Genomic DNA, 24428 nt, shown 5'->3' with positions numbered 1-24428 from the left:
ATAGGTCTTTTGTACATTTGTTGTGAAGGTTGAATGAGATAATCTGGGTAACGCATTTAGCATATGGCTAGAAAGAAGTAAGTACTCAGTTAGTTATTATATTATGAGGCAACTCCCTTTGAGTACGTTCAGGAAGCAGCAGGGCACACCTGTGTCCTTCAACGGGAGCAGTGAGTATCCATCCCCTCTCAGAGGATGAAATGAGGTAGGAATGAGCAAGAGCTCAGAACAAGAGAATGCCCTATGCAAATGTTCTTCCAGCAACCATTTCATGAGCAGCTACTGTGGCGGGTCCTAGGATACACAGCGGACAGTCCTGTCCTTGCCCCCATGATCTTGCAGTGTGGTCTGCCCTGACACTCAGCTGAAATGCGAGCTGCATCTTCATGTGCCTGTTTCCCCTACTGGCCTGTGAGCCCCCCAAGAGCAGCGATGGTGACTGGTCCACAGAGGCCACCGCTGTATCCCCAGCACCAGCCCAGCGTCCGGGACATCAAACCTACAAGCAAGTGGAAGAAAAAACTGAGCAAGGGTGAGGAACTGTATTTCAGGCCATACTTAAAGGCTCTGTCTTACAGAATCACCTACAATCTTTCCGTCCCTCTGTTTTTAGTGACTGAATTTTCCCATTTGTCCATTAGCAAAGCCTCCAACAGCTTTCCAGCTTTTGCCAAGTCTCCACCTTTCCCTAATGGATTATGCCCTGAACCTGGGGCACGGCTGTACCCAGCTGAGAACTCAGGCTTCGCCCGGTCCTGCTGAGAAAACAAAGCCAGTTGCCAAGCCTGGCACCCCTGCCATGTCCTCCTGCCAGCCAGCAGGACTCCTGGGGCTGTGAAGGTTGTTGGTGCCAGGCTACAGGCAGCCCCAGATGAGCTGAGAGGTGGCAGGGTAGCCAAGCAGTTGGAGGAGGGGGCCGTGCGGTTATCAAATTCACAGCCGGCAGGTGGGGGAAGTAGGGCAGGTGGGCTCCCTGGGCCCTCCGCCAGGCATCCCTCCAGACTATCGTTGCCCAACAGAACATACTACGATGGTGGGAAATGTTCTGTGTCTGCACTGGCCACAGGTGGCTACTGAGCGCTCAGAACGTGGCTAGTGTGACCAAGGATCTGAATTCTTAAGTTTAATTTGGCATAGAACAGGACATGTGGCTAGTGACTACTAGATTACAGTCCAGGTACAGGCCCCAGGGGTCAAGCCTAGGATCTGGCATTAAACGGTGCCCCCAGAAGTTGGCAGAGAATGGAGGGTAGGTGAAACGAAGCATGTCTGATTTCTGAGATACATTCACTGCTCAAGAGGGATCAGGACACTGACAGCTCAGATTCCTGAACAACTGCCTCTGGGCCACGCATGAGTGAAGCACATTAACTCACTTAACTGGCACAAATACACATCATACATTACACTGCCACCCAGGGAGGTAGGAATGACAGCAAGGCCCATTTTACAGATGAGGAGACTGAGGTTTGGAACCCTGATGCTATGGGTGATGTCCTGCTGGCTAGACCTCCCCGTCTCCCTCCTCCTACCCTAGGGCCCCCAACCTACAAAGCTATTTTCAATAAGTAACAGATATATTGTACTTATTTTTAAAACAACACAAACACCCACTTTTCAGTCATGAAATACAAGCCTCGATGTCCTCAGTCTCCCGCATCCCAGGTCAAAGGTGGAGTTCCTCTCCACTTCTTTCCAAAACCTTAAAAGAGGAATAGCAGGGTATACCTCTCCTTATTAAAAGGATTCCCACACTACCACTTCACTTCACATTCTGGCAGCTCCTCTTCATGAGACAGAGTCTAGCTCTGTTGTCCAGCTTGGACTGCAGTGACACCATCTCGGCTCACTGCAACCTCTACCTACCCAGTTCAAGCGATTCTCTTGCCTCAGCCTCCCGAGTAGCTGGGATTACAGGCACTCGCCACCATGCCTGGCTAATGTTGGTATTTTTAGTAGTGACGGGTTTCACCATGTTGGCCAGGCTGGTCTCGAACTCCTAACCTCAAGTGTTGCGCCCATCTTGGCCTCCCAAAGTGCTGGTATTATAGGAGTGAGCCACTGCGCCCGGTCAAAAGATGCATTTTTGTGATCTCACTATTATGGCTTTGATAACAGGAGCCAGAGGTCGTTTCATTTTATTATTGGTTATCTATATTTCTCTCTCAATCTGAAACTTGCTGATATTTGAAGAAACTGGGATGTGAGGCAGGGACCAATCATGGGGGTGTGTCTGGGACGCAGGGGGTTTCTGGGAGGCAGGACTGACGCTGGTGCTAACGCTGTGGAAGTCCCAGGCAGGCTAGCAGGGTGGTCACCAGGCTCGATGTGAACCGCCATTACTCTGCACTCAAACTGATTTCACAACCAGCCTGAGGGACCTTGGCGCCACTGACTCTGGGACTGTGGGCCACCACGCAAGCAGGGCCAGCGATCAAGGAGCCTGGACTTGAAGTAAGGCTAAACGGAATTTGAGACCCCAGCTCGACCATGTGCGGGCCGGGCACCCTGGGGAAGTCGCTTCTTGGAGCCCCAGTCTCCTCGTCGTAATATAAGGATGGCAAGGCCTACCCTCCCCCGTCGGGGAAGGAAACAAAGAACTAACAGAGCAAGCACACACTAGGTGCTCCAAGAACACTAGCCCCATCCACTTGCTGTTAAGGGTCAGATGCAGAGACGTACTGCTTAGGAATGATTGCAGGAAAGAACCCCAGGTCTCATTGAATCCAACCTCGCATGCCCCCACCCTACCCCAGCAAATCCGCAAGGTGGTGGGGGCTCTTTCCAAGAGTGACCCTGTTCACAGAAACACGGCAGGGACCGATCACTGCTCAGAGAATGTCCGGGCAAACCCCACAGCCCAACTCCAGGCTAGTTTTGTAGACAGAGACGAGAAACCGAGCCCGAGGCAGTTGCCAGAAATTACCACTCTTGAGATCCAAGAGAGAGATGGCCGCTTCAGACGTGGCGCTGAAGGTCTCTGAAGCCTTGGGAAGAACATGTAAAAGAGCCCCTGGGAGAGAGGAGGAAAATGGGCCCAAGGACACACCAGAACACGACATCAAAGTCACCCTGGGTTGGTGCCAGGGTCGGGGCCAAGGCTGTCCTGGTGAGTGAGTCCACCAAGGGTCTCATGATGCAACTCTTTCGAGACAACCTTCCTCCAGTGAGGCTGAAGGCTGAGGGCAGATGGGCGGGGGAAGGGGGAAGGGCTGGAAGAGAGTTGGAATGAACCAGGTACGAGGTAATTTAAGCATACATCAGCGTTGTTAGTGCAAGAGGCTATTTTCCGTGGGCACCTAGAGAGAGGCTTCCAGCCTGGCAGGCAGGACTCCCGGGCACAGTCGAGGCAGGGTATGAGCAGCCACGGTGCTGAATGGGACACACGCAAGGTGCACAATGTGCTCACTAAGCCATGTCCTACGCACTCCGAGGACGGGACCGCTTGCTCGTCTGTACCAGGACCCTCTGCGAGCCAGCAACTCTTTGGATGGCTTCTTTTCCCTTTTCTTTTCTCTCTTTTTTTGATTATTATTATTTTTTAATAGAGATGAGATCTCATTATGTTGCCCAAACTGGTCTCAAACTCCTGGGCTCCCACCTGGACCTCCCAAAGTGCTGGGATTACAGGTGTGAGCCACTGCGCCAGGCTTTTTCGTAAATGAGACAGGATCTCGCTCTATTACCCAGGCTGGAATGCGGTGGCTTGATGGCAGCTCGCTGCAGCCTCAAACTCCTGGGCTCAAGAGATCCTCTCACCTCAGCCTCCTGAGTAACTGGAACTATAGACACACATCACTGCATCTAGCTAATTTTTCAGGTTTGCTAGAGACAGAGTCTCACTATGTTGCCCATGCTGGTCTGGTCTCAAACTCCTGGCCTCAAGCAATCCTCCCACCTGAGTCTCACAAATGCTGGGATTGCAGGCATGAACCACTGCACCCGGCTGTCTTTTTTTAAGAGATTTTATTTTTGAGAATAGCTTCAGATTTACAGAAAAACTGCAGAGTTAGTACCCAGAGTTCCCATAAACATACTCCATACCTCATTTCCCGACTATTTACATCTGACATTAGTGTGGTAAATTTGTTACAACTAATGAAATAATATTAAAACATTTTATTGCTAAAGTCCACACTTGATTCAGAGTACCTCAGTTTTTTTTCCCTAATGTCCCTTTTCTGTTTCACGATCCCACAGCACATTTCGTCATCACATGTCCGCAGGCTCCTCTGGGCTGTGATCATTTCTCCGCCTTGTCCCGGTCACGCACCTGGGACACAGGAGGGCTCCGGAAACGGAGGTCCTGATTACTGGTGGCCTTGGTGGAAGACTAACAACCCAAAGGCTTGGATTGGGAATGGAATGGGGACCTGGAACCAGGGATCACTAGAGATAGAGCACCGGTGTCTCCTTTCAGCACATGTTAACAAAGAACCCAGTTCAAACAGGACAGCGTTTTTGCCAGGGAGAGCCTTTCCTCGGGCCGTCCCTGGTTCTCCTCCCAGGGACCTGCTGGGGCCTCCAGGAAGAAGGGGGCCTCTCTTGAGACTCTCAGTGCCCCACAGGGGTAGGGTGGGGCCCCCTGGCGTTTCCCCCTTGGTTTCTTCAAAACTAGCCGTTCCAACACCTGCCAGGAAGCCAGTATTAGCACATTTTACAGATAAAAAAACTGAGGCTCAGAATGGAGCAGTGGTTTGCCCAAGGCAGTCCACTGAGAAGCAGCCAGGCCAGGTTCAACACCAGTGCCCTTCCCCTGCACAGCACTGGCCCCACGACAGCCATCCCGGAAGTCTACTGCCAGTTCTCAGGCCACTGCCTCTGAACTGACAACACAGGGCGCTAGGATTGGCTTTTGGAAGGTATACGACCCCCAGAGGATGGGCCTTCTCCACCCTGTCCGTGGCTACACCAAGGGAGGTAGTCACACAAGTGGAAATTTCTAAGCAAGACAAAAAAACTATGGCTGCCCTTGGCTCAAATCACAGCAAACAACGATCGGGACAAGGCCTTCTGCAGAAGGGGTGAAGCCATCCCCCTTCCCTCGTTGATTCCCCAAGGGGAAGAGGGAAAAGGAAGATTCTAGCACAGGCCTGGTAGACAGTCAGCTTTGATGGACAGATGCTGGAGGGCTGAAGAAATCAGTGAAAACTGAATGAATGAATGAATGAATGAATGAATGAATGAATGAAAGTTAAGTGCACTTAATAATGAACGCTTAGCACCTACCACGATGCAGGCACTAAACACATTCACTCATTTAATCCTCACAACCAACCACCCTATGCAGCAAATACTGCTTCCATTTTACAGATGAGAAAACCGAGTCTCAAAGAGATTTGACACCAGGTCAAAGTCACCCACCTGGGCAGTGGTGAAGCTATGGCTAAGCCAGCTCTTACCAGCTCCCAGAAGCCAACTGTGCCCATCTTTTCCAAACTCTGCATTTAAGCATCTCACTTTGGCCACAGTGGAAGTATTTACACAATAGGAACGGGCAAGCATTGCAAATCGGGACTTCCCCAGCACCTGGCAGAAAGATGTCGCCGCCTCTCTCTAGCCCGCTTGCCTCCTTGGCAGGACTGTCCTGTGGAATCAGTTCCTGCAGGTCTTGGCTGCTGGAAGGTAACACTGAATTCAAGAGAAACCAGGATCCCCTGAGGCCCAGCCAGTGCCATATACCTCTGGGAGAGCCAGGGGCCAAACAGTGGTGGAAAAGAAGCAAAAAGAAAGAGAGCATGGGCCTGAGGTTGGCTACCCCTAGGTTCAGATGCCAGCTCCATTACCTACTAGGGGACCTCGCCCAAGTCATTTCATCATTCTGGGTCTCAGTTTTTGCCTCTGCAGAGTGGAGCAAAGGAACCCCCAGAATGGGACAGTATGTATAGAATGCATGCTACACAAGAGGTGCTCAGGAGAGGTCACTACTGATATTCTCAGGGGATACAGGATGATGGGGAGAGAAAACCAGGTGAGGTCACCCCAAGAGCATCCAGTTTAGAGGAGGGCAATGATGCACCCACAAGGGAAAGCGTTCATAAGGGTGTTACAGATGCCTTCCTAGTAAAACGCATGATCTTATTTAAACCTCTGAGTTCTCCAGGTGAGAAACGGCATCCCCTGTTCTAATTTACATCTCTCTGATTTTTGAGAGGCTGAGGGTTTTTCACTGTAATTCTCTTTTGTTCTTTGCACCTTTTCCCCTCGAGGCAGTCACAGTTTCTCACTGATTCGCATTTACTTTGGCTGATTAAGGTCATTTAACCCTTCATTTGTCAAACGGGCCACAAGTGCGTTTTCCCAGGTCACCGCTCGCTCTTTCGGACTGGTTTATGGCGAGGCTGGTTGCTGGTCTGCTTTTCTGCGCTCAAGGGTCACTTTGTTATGGAGCCAAATCCAGCTCTCCTTGCCTTTGTGGTTTCTGTCTCCTTCTCAAAGAGAATGAGCCAAGGTTTGAGGCTCTTGCTGATCTGTTAGGTTGATTCCTACTTATTGGGTTGAAAGCGAGAAACAAATGTAAAAGTTTCCGGTCTCCTCCCCCAGCAAGCCAAGGACTGTCATGCCGGGTCCTCCTCCCCATCAGGCCTTCGCTCTAGGGTCACCCCCAGTCCCTGGAGCTCTTGCCTGGCACAGAGAGAGAGTGACTCACTCCCGAGGCACGGTGCCCTTGCCCTGGGCCCCAGCCGCACGGAGATGGGAGACACACGGCCCATGGACTATGGGGCTTTTGCTGAGCTGTCCCTCACATAGGGGTTGGGGGCACAGCTCCCTCCTGATAGCCCCACTTTCAGTGGGCAGAGGGCAGGCATGTAGGCAGTGGGGAGAAAGAGGTGAAAGTTAGAGGGAAAGGCAGACTCTACTGACCACACTGAGGTCAGAGCCCAGGGTGAGGCCAGAGGGTCCCTCTCCCACTGGAGTTGCAAGGAAAGGCAGAAAGACAAACCAAAGGACCTCAACATCAAGTCTGGGGATTCTCCCATCTAAGGTGCCCTATAAGGCAAGGCTCTGGTCCCTCTGGACCTTGGTCTCCTTATCTGCAAAATGGGCCTCTTTTCTGTATGGTTTCTTCCAGCTTCAAAAAAAAAAAAAAAAAATCACACACTGAACAGCTCACAGTCATCCCTCGTACAGCTCCCGGCATCCCTGGAAGAGGATACTGAGGCTTTCTGGCTTCAACTTCACTCAGAAGAAAGCCTAGAGAATGAAACATTAGGGGAAGCTTCTACCAGCTGCTAACAAGTCAAGGCCAAGTCAAGTCAACAACTATTTATCAAGCACCTACTATGTGCCCAGGGCTGGAGATATACAGCAGTGAACAAAATAAACAGAACCTCTGCGCTTCGGGGAGCTGATAAGAAGCGGTGACGAAATAAGGTGAATGCCCTTTAGAAGGTGGTCGGTTCTGTGGAAACGACACAGCAGGGGAGGGGCGGCGCATGGAGAGGCAGAGCAGGAGGGTCCTGAGGGCAGCGTGGCACACAGCGAGAGGAAAAGGGAATTTCAGCCTAGCTCCTAGCAGAGCAAGGGGCTGACACTTCCCATGTGGTCTCTTGGGCGATCCTCACACCATCCCTGAAGGTGTGAAGTGGAAACTGAGGCCCAGAGTCGTGGCATCCCTTGCCCAAAGTTGTGCAGCAAGGAGATTTTCAAAGTGAGTCTGCCGCCCTCTGTGCCACACTGCTTTCCTGAGGCCCAAATACTGCCTGACTCAGAGCTCCTGGGACTGGGGAAGGTAAGGATATGGCCAGGCCACCCCCCAACACCTGCCACGGATGCCACATCCAAGAACGGAAAGAAGTGGATTCTGCCCTGTGGCAGTCGTGTCTCACTGCATGACATGCCTCTAGGACAAGCAAGTCCCTTCAAGGAAGTCTGCAGCTGCCCTGAGTGCAGCACAAGCTCCCGTGGTGCGGGGTTTCCGCTAGGCGGCAAAGCCTTGGACTTCGACAGGGGGATTCCTCCCAGCTTGGCACATGGCTCTGAAGACCCAGTGAGCATCCACAGAACCTGAATGGCTGAAGGATGCTTGTCTCTTGGTGCAGGAGGTACGAGAAGTCGCTCATACATATTGATGGCAAGCATATAGCCGGATAAATGCACATACTCATGTGACCACCACCCAGCACCCTAGAAGGCTCCCTCATGTCCCTTCTTGGCAATTCCCTCAAGAAGTAACTAACCATCATTCCAACCTCTATCACTACCGGGTAGTTCTGCCTGACCTTGAACTTCAGATAACTGGAATAATACACTATGTACTCCTTTTCTTTTCTTTTGCTCAACACAATGTCTGTGAGATTCATCCATGGTGTTTATTTTTCATTGCTGTGTATTACTCCATTGTGTAACTATGCCACAATTTGTTTATCTGTTCCACCGTTGATGGATACTTGGGTTGTTTCTATTTGGAGGCTACTATGACTAAGGCTGCTCTGAATATTCCTGTTTATTGTCTGTTGGTAGACAGAAGCACTCAATTCTCTTGGGAACAGAACTGGGATTAGAATCACTGGGTCTAGGAGAAGCAGGAATGAATGCATTAGACCCCTACCAAGACCTGGTAGGCAGGCAATCTAGGAAGGCCTCCTTGTATAAGAAAAAACCGAGAGATCTAGTAATGTACCCAGAGTCACACAGCAAAGCTATGGTACCAAAACCCGTTGTCCGTGGCTCCAGCTCCATGACCTCCTCACCCAGTCTGGCACGGGTGGGCACCATGAGCAGGACCTGCCTGAGAAAGAGCAAACAGGAAGAGTGTGAGGGAGGAATGCTCCTTCACTGTCTGAAAGAACAGCAAGGAACCCGATGTGTCCCCAGGAGGCTGGGAGACCAGGTACGGGGCCTGGTAGGCTGAGCAAACACAGAAGCATGAATAAGGCCTAAGTCCACCTAAACCCCAAGCACATAATTTTATCTGGAAGCCAACTCATCCAGCCACACCGGCGCGCCCTCCCTCTTGAGGAGAGGGCAGCCTCCAATCTGAAGCACCTTTGTCTCTCCTGGACTGTCCGAGACAGAGTGGCAGAAGCCTCGCTTGTCCAAACACACGATAGTCAACGTCTCCCAGGTCCCCCGCTGCCCAATTTCAGCCTCAAAGAACCAACTATTTGCCCCGGCCTCCCAAGTCTCTCGCCTGGAGTCTCTGGGCTGGTTATGAGTGTTCGGAAGACTCTCTGGCTCTGGTCCTGAAAGCTGAAGGAGGGCACAGGGGCATCTCCCCTTGTGACATTTGTGCCCGCTCCCCAAGTGCCAGTCTGACACAGGGCTGGGAAAAGCTGGGTGAGAGTTGGCACGTTCCAAAGGAGGTGGTGCTGTGCCTCAGAAGGAGGCAGAGAGGAAAGCCAATCAGTGTGTGCTGAACGACAGCACGAATGAGTCAAACCCCTCCTGGGTGGGGGGCAGGTGGCAGACAGTCGCTGTCTTTGTGTCACTCCCTGCCCCTCTGAATCTCCCCTGCACCGCTGCCATGAAGATGCCACGGTCACCACAGGAGGCTGCCATGTGTGTACCATGAGCCCACCTGGCAGCCACTGTTGACGTGTCCAGAAGTCAGCATCTGCCTGAGCCCACCGATGTGGGGTTCCTTCTGAGGGATGTGAAGACTGGAGTGAGAAGGGCAGATGGTCTCCGTGGCAATGCTGAGCTGCAAAGTCTGCGCCAGGGGAAGCTGGCGGCCCTGTGTTAGCAGGAGGGGAGGAGGGGAGCAGGAGAAGGATGCAGGAGTGCAGAGAGGAGCAGGGATGAAGGTGCCGCTGGCTCTGGCCCCTGCCCACCTGCTTGCCTACAACCCCTGGAGTTGGGCTGCTGGGATCTGCACCTGGAACAGGGAGAAAGGCTCCGCTTCTTGGAGAAAGCCCACTGCCACCCAGTGGGGCAAATCTTCCTTTGGAAGGTGGGCCATGGTACATGCCTCCTATCCATCTGGGCCCAGATCTTGGGCTGAAGCTCACGTACTGCCCTGTCCTTGGGGTTGGGGCATCCCTTGGCCGAAGGAGGGCTTTCGGTAATGCCATGGTTACCATGCCATTCCCCCAGTCCCTAAACTGATCCTGCCATCAGCTAAAATGTCTTAAGGCCCCTCTTGAAGGGTCTCAGTCCTTCACCAGGCACCCCCGAGCACTAACTCTTCATGAAACCCCCTCTGGAGACCCCTGCTCCATCCCGTCCTGCCCTGGAATGCCCACCCCCACATAGGTTCATGCCTCCCACCTGCATACAATTGCCTGGGCACACACGCACTCATTTCGAGGATGCCTTCTTCCCCGCATGTTCTCCTTTACGAATTCATTCGCTGTATGCTCGTCCATTAGCCTGCGCATGTTTTATTCAATCCCACATACATGCCTCCACTCATCAAATATTCATCAAACACCTATTCTGTGCCCGACTTGCATCTCCCCCGAGTCCCTAATTTCTAAAAGTACAATCTGCAGGGTCATCAGCATCAGAACCACCCAGGCTTGCTTGTTTAAAATCCAGAGCAGCCTGACCCACTGCCCCACTGTCTCAAGAGCACACTCCTGGAACAGGCTCTCTGGCACTGAGGCGCAGCCTCGAGCTTGAGAACTCCTGGCTCCTGGCTGCTGGCACAGGCCAGCTTTGCTTCTTCTCATTCTCATATTCTCCCTCTTCCCCCCACATCAACCCTAGGGGATTCCAGGGAGGAGCTCAGAGGCACATTACATGGAAGACTAGATTCCTCTCTAATAGCTTTGTGGTTTTATTTCTGCTCTGAGAGCATTAAGTGTATAACACACACTCGTAAAGACACATATGTACTTTTAAATCAAGTCTCTGGAGGTCATCATGAGCACATCTTAGACATCAGAGACTTCCCCAAGAAAGGTACCTTAAGTGGGGTTGGAAGTAGGGGTGATATGGAAGAAGGCCCCAGCGCAAAAATCTCTATTCTCAGCACCCCACCTCCGGGTGCGCAGCTTCCTTGCCTGGGTGAGAGGGCTGCACACTTTTCTCCCCTGGCAGGTGTATCTGACCAACTAAAATCTGGGCTCCACTGTGATGTCACCATCTGCTTCTCTCCTACCCGCCCCAGTGGCTTTTCCAGACCATATATATCGATCTGTCCTAAAACTGCTAGGTAGAAGGAGAGGACGAAATGAGAGAATGGCTGGCCTACTGGCCCTGGGCTCAGGCTGTGCAGCTCTTTCCACCCCAGGAAGACGGGCCCTGAAGGCCAGACCCAGGCACCAGCTGTTGGAGACAGCTAGGCTGCAGCATGGGGTTGGGTCTTCAGCCTGTGGTCTGCAAGGGAAGGCTGGCTCTTCCAAGGCGCCATTAATGGCCCTGATAGTGCTGACCCTCCCTCAGTACAATCAGGGCTAAAAGGCAGAAGTTTTTCTAGATATCGATCTGTTTTCCAGGGCACCTCTGCACCATGAAGCCCCATAATAAAAGCTAAGAGTCTAGGAGAGACGGCCCAAGATTGCACAGCTCATGATTATAAGAGAACATGCCAACCAAGAAGTGTACTGATTGCCATGCAAGAGCATCATGCTCAATATGGAACCTGAACCACCTTGCTCAGTCCATACCAGTGTCTCAGCTTAATGTGCACATATATTGCCTGGGGGTTTTGTGAACATGCAGACTATAATGCAGTACGTGTCGGTGTGGCCCAAGATGCTGCATCTCTAACAAGCTCCCAGGTGAGGCCGACGCTGCTGGTCCGTAGACTACACCTTGGATGGAAAGAAGTGTTGCTATTATCATCATTCCCATTTTACCAAGAAGGAAACCGCAGCAGCTGGCAGAGTTTGTGACTTGCCTGGAGTCCACAAAGCAGAAAGAGGCAGAGCCGGGATTTGAACTCAGGACTTCTGGCTCCAAGGTATTAGCGCCAAGCCCTAAGCCAAGATGACCCTCTCAAGGCAAGCTTGAGGCTTTGCTGTATTCTTGTTGTTCCTCTGTGTCTGCCATCAGGTGCCAGGCAGGTTGTGGCTCGCCTGTAGACACCTTTTCAGGAACTGGAAGACAAAGCCCCCTCTTGGCAGATGATGGGAGCCATGGCCAGCTAGCTAGGGGAGGCTCTGTGCAAAACAAGATGGTTTTTCCTTCGGGCAAGTCAGCGCCTTGCCAGGGCACATAAGATTCCAGTCCACTGGACCCCACCCCATGATGAGGTCTAAAATCAAAACTGCGTAACTCTCGGCAGAAAGCTCTGCTCACCAGTTCTGCATCCTACTCAGCTCCAGGAGACGGCAGATATCAGCAGATAAGGGCAAGGGTTTTGGATTCCAACAGCCCTGAGTTCAAATCCTGCCTCTCCTACTTGGCTGCTGTGTGACTTTGAGCAAGTGACTGTACCCTTCTGAGCTTCAGTTTCCACATTTGAAAAATGAAAGAAAATATTCACATCCCTCACTGGATGGGTATTTGGTAAGAACTTGGAGCCCTTCGATGCTGGCACAGAGTCAGCACTAGACAGATGAATGAACCACCCAGCACGGCGTGGAGAAGGTCCCCAGAAGAAATGTGCAATGCACCCATCTGGGGCCATCCGCTGGGCATGGGGGCAGACGTGGCTAGGAAGGAAGGGAAAGGACACCCTGGCAGCCATGCTTTGCCACATGTCCTACTCTCATAGGCTCCAGCCCTGGGATCATCACCCTGGTCCAAGAGGCCTGCAGCTGGGCGCCTGCCAACACTGCCAGCACTACAAGTTAGCCTCAAATGGATTTGCTTGAGGGCAGAAGGGTACAGCACCTTGCCAGTGGTTTCTGGGATGAGAGAATGCTGATGAGGCATTCCTTGTGAACAGGGCCCCCTCGTCAGGACTAAGAAGACCCGGATTTGAATCCTGCCTCCTTGGACCGTGAGCAAGGTAAGCCAGGGCAGGGATGGCCCTCTGTGGAGGCTCAGTGTGTTCTGCTGCACAATGGGGGCCAAGGGTCCCAGGGGATCCAAGTTTGGCTCGGTACTTGGCACAGACCACAGCTCACTCAATGTAACTTAGAACTGTCGGCTGCATCCTCATCTCATAAATGACCTTTGTAGCCTTCCAACAGCTCTGTCCAACAACCACGGAACCCTCAGCTTCCCTCCCTCGCACATTTATGTCTAACCCACGAATGTGTCCTGCCCTCTTTACCAGCAGATAGGTCCTGAGTCTGACCACTGTCACGTCCTCTGCCCAAGGTATTTATCAGCCTCCTCTCTCACCTGGATTACTACAACAGCCCCCAGCAGGCACCCCAGCTCCCATACTTGCCTGGATTTAGACCACATCATCTAGGAAGAAGACTGGGATGGTGGAAACGTTCTGTATCCGGGCTGGGTACTGAGCACCTGAAATGTACCTACTGAAACTGAGGAACTGAATTCTCAACTTTATTGCTTCAATTAATTTAAATTCCAATGGCTACACACGCCCAGTGGCTACTAGACTGGAGGTTTAGAATACTGTACATACAGCGGCTGAGGGATGCTTTTTAAAGCCAGACTCAGATTTTATCCTCTGTCTGCTCCAAACCCTCCAAAGCTCTCCTCAATCCAAAGAAAACTCAAGGCCGGGGCAATTGTCTGCGAGGCCCTCTGTAATTGCTGGCTCTGCCTCTCATACCCCAGCTCCTGCCACCCTCTTCTCCCTCACTCTGTAGTAGCCCCCACTGGCTTCCTTGTAGTTCCTAAACCCGACCAGCCCCACCTCCTACTTCAGGGCCCTCTGCACATACTCTGCCTACTCCCACTCCACCCTTCCCTCCACCACACATCTGCTAAATGTCTGCAGAGCTGGGTCCCTTAACCCCCAGCTCTGTTGAATGTTGTCCCTGAACCCAGGAAAGGACACCCTAAGTCCTGTGCACCTGAGGTCCCCCTGCCTTGTTTCTCTAAAGCACTGACGATCACCTAAAATATTAAGTGATCTACAGTCATGGCCAGGCACAGTGACTCACGCCTGCAATCCCAGCACTTTGGGAGCCAAGGCGGGTGAATCATTTGAGGTCAGGAGTTCGAGATCAGCCTGGTCAACACGGTGAAACCCTGTCTCTACAAAAACTACAAAAATTAGCCACGCATGGTGACATGCGCCTGTAATCCCAGCTACTTAGGAGGCTGAGGTATGAGAATTGCTTGAACCCAGAAGGCGAAGATTGCAGTGAAGCGAGATTGCGCCACTGCACTCTAGCCTGGGTGACGGAGTGAGACTGTCTCCAAAGAGAAAAAATAGTCATGCATTACTTAACAATGGGGATAGGTTCTGAGAAATGCATTTTCAGTGATTATGCCATTGTGTAAACATCATAGAGTGTATTTACACAGACCTACATGGTATACAGCCTACTACACACCTATGGCTGGGCTACAAACCTGTACAGAATGTTACTGTCCTGAATACTGCAGGCAGCTGTAGCACAGTGGTAAGTATTTGTGTATCTAAACATATTTAAACACAGAAAAGGTACAGTGAAAATACGGCATAAATGATACAAATGGTTTACTCGTATAGAGCATTTACCATGAACGGAGCTTACGGGAATGGAAGCTGTTCTGGGTGGCTGGGTGAGTGAGTGGTGAGTGAATGTGATGGCCTGAGACATTACCGTACACTACTGTAGACTTCGTAAACACTGTACACTTAGGCTACGCTACATTTGTAAAAAACTTTTTTTCTTTTTTTTAAGACAGAGTCTCGCTCTGTCGCCCAGGCTGGAGTGCAGTGGCGTGGTCGTGGCCACTGCAACCTCTGCCTCCCTGGTTCAAGTAATTCTCCTGCCTCAGGCTCCCGAGTAGCTGGCATTACAAGTGCACACCACTATGCTCAGCTAATTTTTGTATTTTTGGTAGAGACGGCGTTTCACCATGTTGGCCAGGCTGGTCTCAAACTCCCGACCTCAGATGATCTACCTGCCTCAGCCTCCCAAAGTGCTGGGATTACAGGCATGAGCCACCACGCCCGGCCCCACAATGCCTTTCTCTGTATACCACCTGAAAGACTTGCCTGAGGCTCTTTTTTAATACGTGGAAGGAGTACACCACAAAATAACAATAAAATGTACAGTATAGCGAATGCACAAGCCAGTAACTTAGTTGTTTACTATCAAGTCTTATGCACTGTGCTACTGTAGGTGCTGTGCTTTTGCACAACTGGCAGTGCGAGAGGTTTACACCAGCACCACCACCCACACCCGAGCAATGCGTTGCACCATGACATCTCTACGGCTATGGCATCAGTAGGTGACAGGAATTTCTCAGCTCCATTATGGTCTTACGGGACCACTATCACACACTGACCACGTCACTATGCAGTGCATGGCTGTTGTTTACATGTTTACCTTCTCTGCCCTTACCTGAACTTAGGAATACGAAAACAGATTTTAACTACTGTGTTCGTTGCTCTATCTCCTGCACCTAGAACGGCTTCAGAAACACAACAGGCTTTCAATAAAGAGCAACAGAAGAACCACCAGGCTGGCCCAGCGTGAAATAAGTGACCACTGTTGCTGCTGTAATAATACATTTTCACCATCACTCCTACCCCAAGCCCATCTAGGCCATGTTCGGGGTCTCATGTCAAACGGTCTGGTTTGCTCAGCCAGGCTTGGTGTTCCCTTTTAAATAAAAACAAAAAAGCACCACCCTCTTCCTCTGCCCAGCATGCCCTGCCTGTGGAGGCCAAGAAGCTGGAAGCTGCACACAGAAGAAGGAAGTCCTGGTGGCTTTGGGCGGCAGGAGGGGCGCCCAGGCCTGGTTGCCAGGTAACCCCCGATCATTCACAAACACGGGTTAATGCGGATCCCACAAGGAGAGGGCTGTGTGTTTACACTCAGACATCTTATCTGCTGGGCTCGCCTGCCAGTGTTTGCACCTCACTTTCAAAGGACAAAGTACCTGATGGCGGGGTGGGGCAGGTGATGCTGAAGGGAACAGAGTCAGGATGCCTGCAGGCGGGAGGAACAGCGGGCCTACTGTGCGCAGCCACTCCCAACACACTCTGCCAAGCTCCTGGCATTGGGGGCTGAAATGAGACAATCCAAGAAAGGCTTCCTGGGGTGCCAAGCAGCAAATACTCACAGGTGCCTCGGCTGTGCTCAGGACAATTTTCCCAGCAGCCTTCCTGGCTGGCCTGCCTCCTCCCCACGCCTCCCGTCTTTCCTTCTGCCCCTCGCTCACTCCAATCCAGGCTGTCTCCACCTGGGCACTGTTGACAAATGGGGCTGGGTCATCTTTGCAGTGGGGGCTGTCCTGTGTGTGTGCAGAGCATTGAGCAGCATCCCTGGTCCCTAACTGCTGTTAGTGGAAATGTAAAATGTGGCAGCCACTATGGAAAATAATCTGGTAGGTCCTCAAAAACTTAACAAGAGAAGAGCTGTATCATCCAGCCATTCCATCCAAACCAGGTACAGACCCAGAAGAATAGGAAGCATGGTCTGGGTGTGGTATCTGTAAACCTACGTTCACTGCAGCACTATCTCTAACAGCCAAGAGGCAGAAGCAACCTCTTGTCTGCTGATGGAGGGACGGAGAAGCATGGTCTGTGTTCACTGCAGCACGAGCTCTAACGGCTGAGAGGTGGAAGAAACCTTGTGTCCGCTGATGGACGGACAGATGGAGAAGCACAGTGCAGCATACACAGACAATGGAATATCAGCCATAAAAGAGAAAGAAATTCTGGCACAGGCTACAATATGAAAGAATCTTAAGGACATGATGTCTAGTGAAATAAGCCAACCACAAAGGATAAATACTGTGTGACTGCATTTGCATGAAGTACTTAGAGCAGTCAAATTCATACAGACAGAGAGCAGAATGGTAGGTGTCAGGGGTTCGCGGAGAGGGAATGGGGAGTTAGTGTTGAACGGGGACAGAGTCTCTGTCTGGTAAGATGAAAAGAGTTCCGGAGACGGAGGGTAGTGATGGTTGCACAATGGGAATGTACTTAATGCCACAGAGCTGTATGTTAAAAACACTTCTGATTTGGTGAATTTGATGTTATGTGTATTTCACCACGATTTTCTTGTTTTTTGAGACAGGTTCTTGGTCTGTCATTCAGGCTGGAGTGCGGTAGCACCATCATAGCTCACTGTAGCCTTGAATCAGGCGATCCTCCCGCCTTGGCCTCCTGAGTAGCTGGGACCACAGATGGGCACTACCATGCCTGGCTAATTAAAAAAAATTTTTTTGCAGAAACGAGGTCTCACTGTGTTGCCTAATCCTCCCATTTTTATTTATTTTTATTTTATTTTTGGATTTGTTAGCGTGATTTAATCAATTATTCCACATTCTAAACATATATTAAAACCTCACATTGTACTCCATAAATATGTAATACATACAACTATTATTTGTCAATTAGAAAAAAAGAACGAAAATGCTGCCAACAAGATGGTAAGTACACAGTAATGAGTGAATTCAACCAATGTGAGTGAATTCAACATCAGTGAATTCAACCAACATGCTTTTGGCATTGACGTGGCCTTGGCCTTCATGGAGCTTCATGATCTCGTGGGGGAGGAGGCTTCTCATTTTTAAATTAAACTTTTCATTTGAAAGTACTTTTGGATTTACCGAAAAGCTGAAAAGGCAGTAGAGAGGATTCTGGTAGCCCTCTCACCCAGCTTCCTTTGGTGTTGACACCTTTCAGACCATGGAACATTTTCGTCACAACCAAGAAACCAACATTGGTCTCTGATGCTGAACTAACCTGGACACTTTATGTGAACTTCACCAGCTTTTCCCAAGCGTCCTTTTCCCATCCCTGGATCCCATCCAGGGCACCACATGACATTGAGTCATCGCGTCTCCTTGGCCTCCCTGGTCTGGGACAGTTTACGCTTTCCTCAGCCTTGAGGACCTGCAGAGTTTTCAGGAGCACCACTCAGGCACTGTACAGAACGTCCCTTAAACTGGGCGTCTCCTACATGACACCTGCTTTTGTGTGTGTACACATGATGTACAACTGTGTGTACAAGTGATGTCCAATTCAGCCATTTTAACCATTTGTAAGAGTACAGTTCAGCGGCATTTGGTCCATCCACACTGCTGTGCAACCATCGCCACTGTCCGCCCCCAAAGTTTTCTCATCTTCCCAAACTCAAACTCTGTCCCCGTCGAACACCAACTCCCGGCTCCCCTTCCTTCTGCCTGTGGTTACCATGATTCTATTTTCTGTCTCTAGAGATACTGCCTCATGCCCATTAGGATGGCCACTAACAAAACAATGGACAATAGTAAGTGCTGGCACAATGTGGAGAAATCAGAACCTTCATGCATTGTTGGCGTGAATATAAAAAGGTGCAGCCGAGTTACTACATGATCCATCAGCTTTACTCCTAGCTATATATGCAGAAGAATTAAAAACAGGGACTTTTAAAATGGACACCAGCGCACCCGTGTTCAGAGAAGCATTACTCTAAGTAGCCAAAAGGTGGAGGCAACTCAGGCGCCCGCCCCCACCTCCTTCTGTGCAGAAGGCATTCCCCCATAATAACCAGTTCAACACCTGCCTTCCAACCCACCAGGGCTAGAAGAGGTTCCGTAACAGCAAAATGAGGTGACCTGCAGCCAGGTAAGTGGACTGTTCTACTCCTGAGATCTCTGGCCTCAGTTCCCAGGACTCAGAAACTCTGAGAGAACAAATAGCTCATCGCTGGGTCTGCGTTCTTCAGGGAAAAAATGGCTTCAGACAGAGAAGACGGTGATTCTGTTTGGCTAGGACTGGACTCATATTCTAAGAAAAGTGAGTAACAGTCACAAAGGAGTTCCTATTAACTGGGCACTTCCTGTATACCAAGGTATACCACTTCCTGTATACCTCCTAGCTGTCACCCTCACAGCTCTCCCAGGGGTGGGTATTATTACTGATCCATTTTAGAGATGAGGACATCGACGTTCAGGGAGAAGAATCACTTGGCAGGAATCAGTCTCTTGGCAGGAATCAGGGCAGACCAGACACACTCCAATGGCAATAATCGGCCCGGAGAGGCTTCACCTACACTGGAGATCCCCCCAGGCTCAGGTGGGGACGTTTCTCCTTTCTGATGTAGCTTTGGGGAGCAGAGTATACCCTGCTGGGGACACATGAAGATGGTGGCTTCAGAGACTTGGTCACATCACTGCCAGGCCGCCTAGGGAAATGGGGTCCTCTCTGATCTGTCTGGCCCCAAATGCCCAAATGGCAAGGCCCTCTTGGACGGGGAGTGGACAGAGTATGTGCTGAGCTGGGAATGACGCCTTGGGCCCTTCTGTGGCGCATACTGGGTCTGTGTGCATCCTGTAGGGTGTTACCTGGGCAGGTGTACTTTCATTGTCCCCATCCCCCGGTGACAGCATGAATTCTTTTGTCTGTTTTGCCCATGGGTCCTGATTCCTCTCCTGCTTTCTGCTGCGCCTGATGTCACTTGGGGACTCCCACAGTCTGGGGGGTTCTTGATTTCCCCAGATCTATGGTGACCCACTCAGGGGAAAAGGAACTGGAGGTATCTATCTCAGCACCACACCATCACGTTTCTCCTCCCTCGATGAGGCCTGCTGCTTATTATAACAATGACAACATCTAAAATGCTGCTTGTGGATTTCCGCAAGAGAGGAGATGACAGGCTTTATTTGCCCTCCTGCTTTTTGTTGGATTCTGCAGACCTGAGATGAGGCCGTGTGTGTGTGGGGCAGTTCCCTGTGGCTGGGAAGACTGAAGGCACAGGTGAGGCACCAAGGTGACAGGGGGTGCCCCTCCCACTGTAGGGGTGAGTTGAGGCAGGATTACCAGGGGAAAACCCCCGCTTCTGGGAGGCATCCCTGGGAGCTTCCAGCCCAATGACACCTGCTGCCAGGGTTTCAATTTGCTAAAGATTTAAGTGAAAACAAATATATTTTAAAGTTGCCATCACCTCTTCAGGGCCTGTTAGTTTCTAGCTGATACTATGCTGAGCACTCTATGCTTTCACTGGGCCCCATAGTCTTACCAGATATAACGATTATCTCCATTCTACAAAGAACTGAGGCCCAGAGAAGAATAAAGTTGCCTGCCCAGGGTCACACAGCCAGAGAAGTGGCTGCAGGAAGAAAGGCACCTGCTGACGGTGAATGAAGAAAATGAGAGAGTGAAATGACAGCTCTGAGCCAGAAAGTAGAAATCTGGAGGTAAACATGAATTCAATTATACACCCATATTTGCCAGTCTGGGATTCTGCAAACTTCTCAAGCACCTGGTAGTGGCCTCCTGGAGGTGTGTTGTGAACGGTTCTGCAGCTGCCTCTGGGCTCAACATGAAAGAGTGGTGATTGATTATTGATGTCTGCCAGGGCACAGTTCTGAGAAGTGGTAGGACGGATGCTACAGGAGTCTCCTGCCCAGCTCTCTGAAGCAGGATGTTTCTCTCAATCTTTCTGCTCCTTCACTTCTCCTTGCATTAAACGAGCTCAGATAGAGAATAATAGGTAAAAATGCCTTTTGAAGAGAAGAGTATTTGCTCTGAGTGCTAATTGCACATCCGGCATTTGTTATTTCAGAGATTAAACTCAGTTCTCATGGAAAGGTAGACTCCCCTCAACGTACATTTATTAGGCACTGATTGTGTTACTGGGTCTCTGCCCTCGATGAGTTTGGCAAGGAAGACAATTAACTTAATGATTATTTAATAATTATTGTTGTTCTAAATGCCTTAAATGGAAAACAGAGGGCCACATCCCGCCCACCACAGGGCAGCCTCGCCTTCCTGTTGAGGATTTGATTCTGATGTGGAAAATTACTTTTCTGTTAACAGCCCACTGGAAACGCTTGCATGGTGGCTCCAGTGCCTAGGAGGGAGCTAGACCACCAAAGAATGTGGGCACATGATATAAAAGGGCCGGGGGAGGGGGGGCCATGCATCTGCACACAAAGCTGAGGGTGGTCCCTCTGCCAGCAATTCATCTATCGTTGCTAATTAGAAGCTCATGCCTCCTTCTTTGATTTTTTCCCACCCCATAGAGGAATCCTGGACATGCTGCCTATAGCTTTTGGCAAGGGGCGAGGGCACGGGAAAGAGAAAACACAAATGGCATCTGGCAGGGCCAAGGGAGGTGTGTGTGAAGCTGGCGGAGCGCGCCCAGCCTTCCTCTCCAGGCTGTGTTAGAGGTCTCTCTCTCTCCCCTTGGCCTGAGCACTCTCCCCACTGCCGGGTGAAGGGAGCCACAGGGTGCCACAGTTGCCTCCCCTGTTCGAAGCTGGCACCGGGACAGGCAGTGGGGTCTGTTTGGAATATATGCTCTTCATCAGATGACTCTGAAACAATCACCCTTTCTGGCCTGAGAGGAGGAAGGCACCTCTGAGGCCAGCGCTTCCCCCAGTGCAAACAGTGACCCAGCCTGCCCAGTCCCGCTTTCAACTTTGTTGCTTTTGCAAATATGGTCCTGCGTTCTATTTCCCACATCCCTGCAGCCAGGTCCTGCCTGCCTCCTGGGGGCACGGCCCGCTCCAGTGCCCAGGCCAGAATGGAGGAAGCCAGCCCCTCTATCTTCCAGGAAAGTAGTGAGTAGGAATGGAGACGAGTGATCAGGGAAACAGAGCAGGCCACAGTCAGGGTGGAAGAAAACAAGGGAAGACTGAGAAACAGCGGGGCTGAAACAAGTGGAGACTCAGGCCCTGGGTGCTGGGACCCACGCGGCCGAGCAACTGGTCTTCACATTTATCCCCACCTCACCTCCCTAACTCCTCCTCATTCCCCAGGCAGCAGCTGACAAGTCACATCTTTAGAGGAGACTTTCCTGTCCCCCAGGGAGGGGACTCCCAACCCCCCTGTGCTGGAAGTCTTTGCTGAAGGTCAATCTTCCCCTGGAAAGCACTGGCAGCTCCGTGAGGACAGGGCCCTCGTTCCTCTTGTGCACTCTGTCCCCAGCCACAGCAATGAAGGAACAAAACCGGAGAAAGAGAGAGGGAGGGAGGCAGGTAGCCTGGCTTCTCCCACTAAGGATGGACCCTGGTGGTGGGAACAAGAGCAGCTCCAAAGACGTCTATGTCTTTGCCCTGAGCCCCGGAAACTGTGAATGTGCCACCTGACATGGCAGAAGAGACTTTGCCGATGTGGTTCCATTAAGGACCTTGAGATGGAAGATTCTCCCAGACTGTCGAGGTGGTCCCAGTGAAAGAGGAAGGCAGAGGGTCAGAGAAAGGCTGGGAGATGGTACACAGGTGGCTCTGAAGATGGAGGAAGGGGCCAAGAAGCCAAGGAATGCAGGTGGCTTCTAGCAGCTGAAAAAGGCAAGGAAAGAGATTCTGTCCCCTAGAACCTCCGGACAAAACAGCCTAACATAGCCCATAGGGCTCTGTATGGATTTCTGACCTCCAGGACTGTAAGATGATTGATCTGTGCGGTTTTCAGCCACTGGGTTTGAGGGAACACATCACAGAGGCCACAGGAAACGAACATCCCCACTACACACACAACACCCTCGGGAACCACCAGCCAGCCCTTATCAGCCCAAGTGAGCCAATGTCAGAGACAGGCAGACAACAACCAATGAACACGGTGCTCTGGCTTCCTTCCACAGCCAGGTATGCGGAGGAGTCCAACTCCTTGCCCCCTTGCAGCCAGGCCACCACTACACAACTGGGCCTGGCCAGGAAATTGTCAGAGGATGTCACATAAGTCCCTCCCAAAGCCAAAGGATGCAGCTGACAGCGCTGGGCTCCCCAGTCCTCCCTTCCCCTGTCGTGGAGGCCACAGAGCCACCAGGTGGAAGGACCCCACCAGCCAGGGCCCCCCTGCACACTGCTGGTGGGGAACAGGGTCCATGGTGACTGAGCAAGAAGAAAGTTGTTTCAAGTCCCTGGACCAGGGAGTCTTTGTCACAGCAGCAGAGCCTCACCCATCTGAGGATGCATGGGGAACCGTCTATGGGAGCAGGAGCTGTCACCCACATGCATCCGGGGGAACCATCCACAACAGGGGCCTCAGCCACCTCTGGAAGCAGAGGCCACCTTGCACACAGATCCCTATGATGTCCCCAGGGCCCTGTGACAATTTCCACCTCGGATGGGGGAAGTTTGCCTTAGTCACCAACTGACTGAGATGAAATCACTTCTTCCAGACAGTGTGGAGGGAAAACGGAAGACAGAGCAGGTTCCCACAGCTCCCACATACTGTACATGGCCCCAGTGTGTCTCTGAGGCACACACCGCAGCTACCTACAGCCACATGCTGACACGGCCGGCCCGACGTGGTCCTCTGTGCTTCCTTCCTCAGGACCCCAAATGTCTTTTTGTTTCTCTGCTACTCAGCCAGGTCCCATCTGTCATGTCTGTGGCTGGGATTCCAGGAAGCCGATGGATATTTCCAGAGCTTTATTGTCCCATTTGTCACTTGCTAATTAGCTAGAAGTGACTAATCAGAAAACAGTTGGGAGGCAGAGGAAATCCCCCCATTTTCCTGGCTTTTGGTTGCCCGTGGTTACTCAGAACCCTCTGGGCGTGTGTGATGGACTAGCGTGTGTGTGATGAACTGGGGCGTGTGTGATGAACTGGGGTGTGTGTGATGAACTGGGGTGTATGGATGGAACTGGGGTGTGTGTGATGAACTGGGGTGTGTGTGATGGAACTGGGGTGTATGGATGGAACTGGGGTGTGTGTGATGGAACTGGGGTGTATGTGATGAACTGGGGTGTGTATGATGAACTGGGGTGTATGGATGGAACTGGGGTGTGTGTGATGGACTGGGGTGTGAAGCAACTAAAGCCCTGCGACCCTCCTGCACCTCCATGGACAGGGCCCAGACCTTCCCGAAGCTGGGAGGGCATGCCATTCACCGACTGCCACCTAAGGCAGGCCCCAACCACACACACACCTACGACCCATGACCTTCACTGCAACTTCACACCAGTGTTGTTCCTTATTCTCCCATTTCACGGACGAGAAGACTGAGGCTCAGAGAACTTGCATGACCAGCCTCAGATCATGCAATGAGTAACTGGCAAAGCTGGGTATTAAATTCAGATCTCTCTCTATCCACCGTGGAACAGTAAGGAGAGAGGGAACGCTAACGGGGGCATGGGCAGGGTGCCCTACAGCCACAGGGGTGGGGTGAAATCACATCACATAGGCACACGCACGGTAATTCTGACACCCAGGTAGATGTGCACACATTTGCCCATGCACATAAGTGAGTGCATTTCAATATGCACACGGGCACTTGGATGGCACAGGCTTGTGTGCACATAAACACACATGCAAATGCACATGCATGTATACACAGCACACTGTGCACACGCGCATTCAAACACACGTGTACAAACATACACACTCGCATATGCACGCACGCACACACATTTGCACGGTTTCACCACATGGGAAGAGAATGTGCAGTTGCCTTCAGAGGAAGCAGCCAGCACTCTGTGCCCTGCGGGGCACCCTGCCCTGCTCTGGGCTTGGTCTTCTCAGCTTGCCAGGTCTAGCAAAGGCCAGTCCTTGCTGCCTCTGTCCTTTAGAGGCGATTTCAC

The 24428-nt window shown here is 51.4% G+C and overlaps 2 protein-coding genes across 2 annotated transcripts in view; both read right to left on the bottom strand.

The window, feature by feature from the left end:
- Nucleotides 1-24428, bottom strand: part of CMIP (c-Maf inducing protein) — a 263458-nt gene that overhangs the window by 133145 nt on the left and 105885 nt on the right. The gene's annotated exons all lie outside the window — the stretch shown is intronic.
- The window catches only part of LOC140711705 (uncharacterized), a 45643-nt gene continuing 22695 nt past the window's right edge, over nt 1481-24428 (bottom strand). Inside the window, exon 1 of the mRNA XM_073015598.1 lies at nt 1481-24428. This exon is cut by the window's right edge and continues 22695 nt beyond it. Within this exon, the coding sequence (XP_072871699.1) occupies nt 9054-10022 (969 nt within the window). The 5' untranslated portion in view covers nt 10023-24428 and the 3' untranslated portion in view covers nt 1481-9053.

The sequence above is a fragment of the Chlorocebus sabaeus genome, chromosome 5 (assembly GCF_047675955.1).
Source record: "Chlorocebus sabaeus isolate Y175 chromosome 5, mChlSab1.0.hap1, whole genome shotgun sequence".
Taxonomy (NCBI): domain Eukaryota; kingdom Metazoa; phylum Chordata; class Mammalia; order Primates; family Cercopithecidae; genus Chlorocebus; species Chlorocebus sabaeus.
This window is presented reverse-complemented; position numbering and strand designations above follow the sequence as displayed.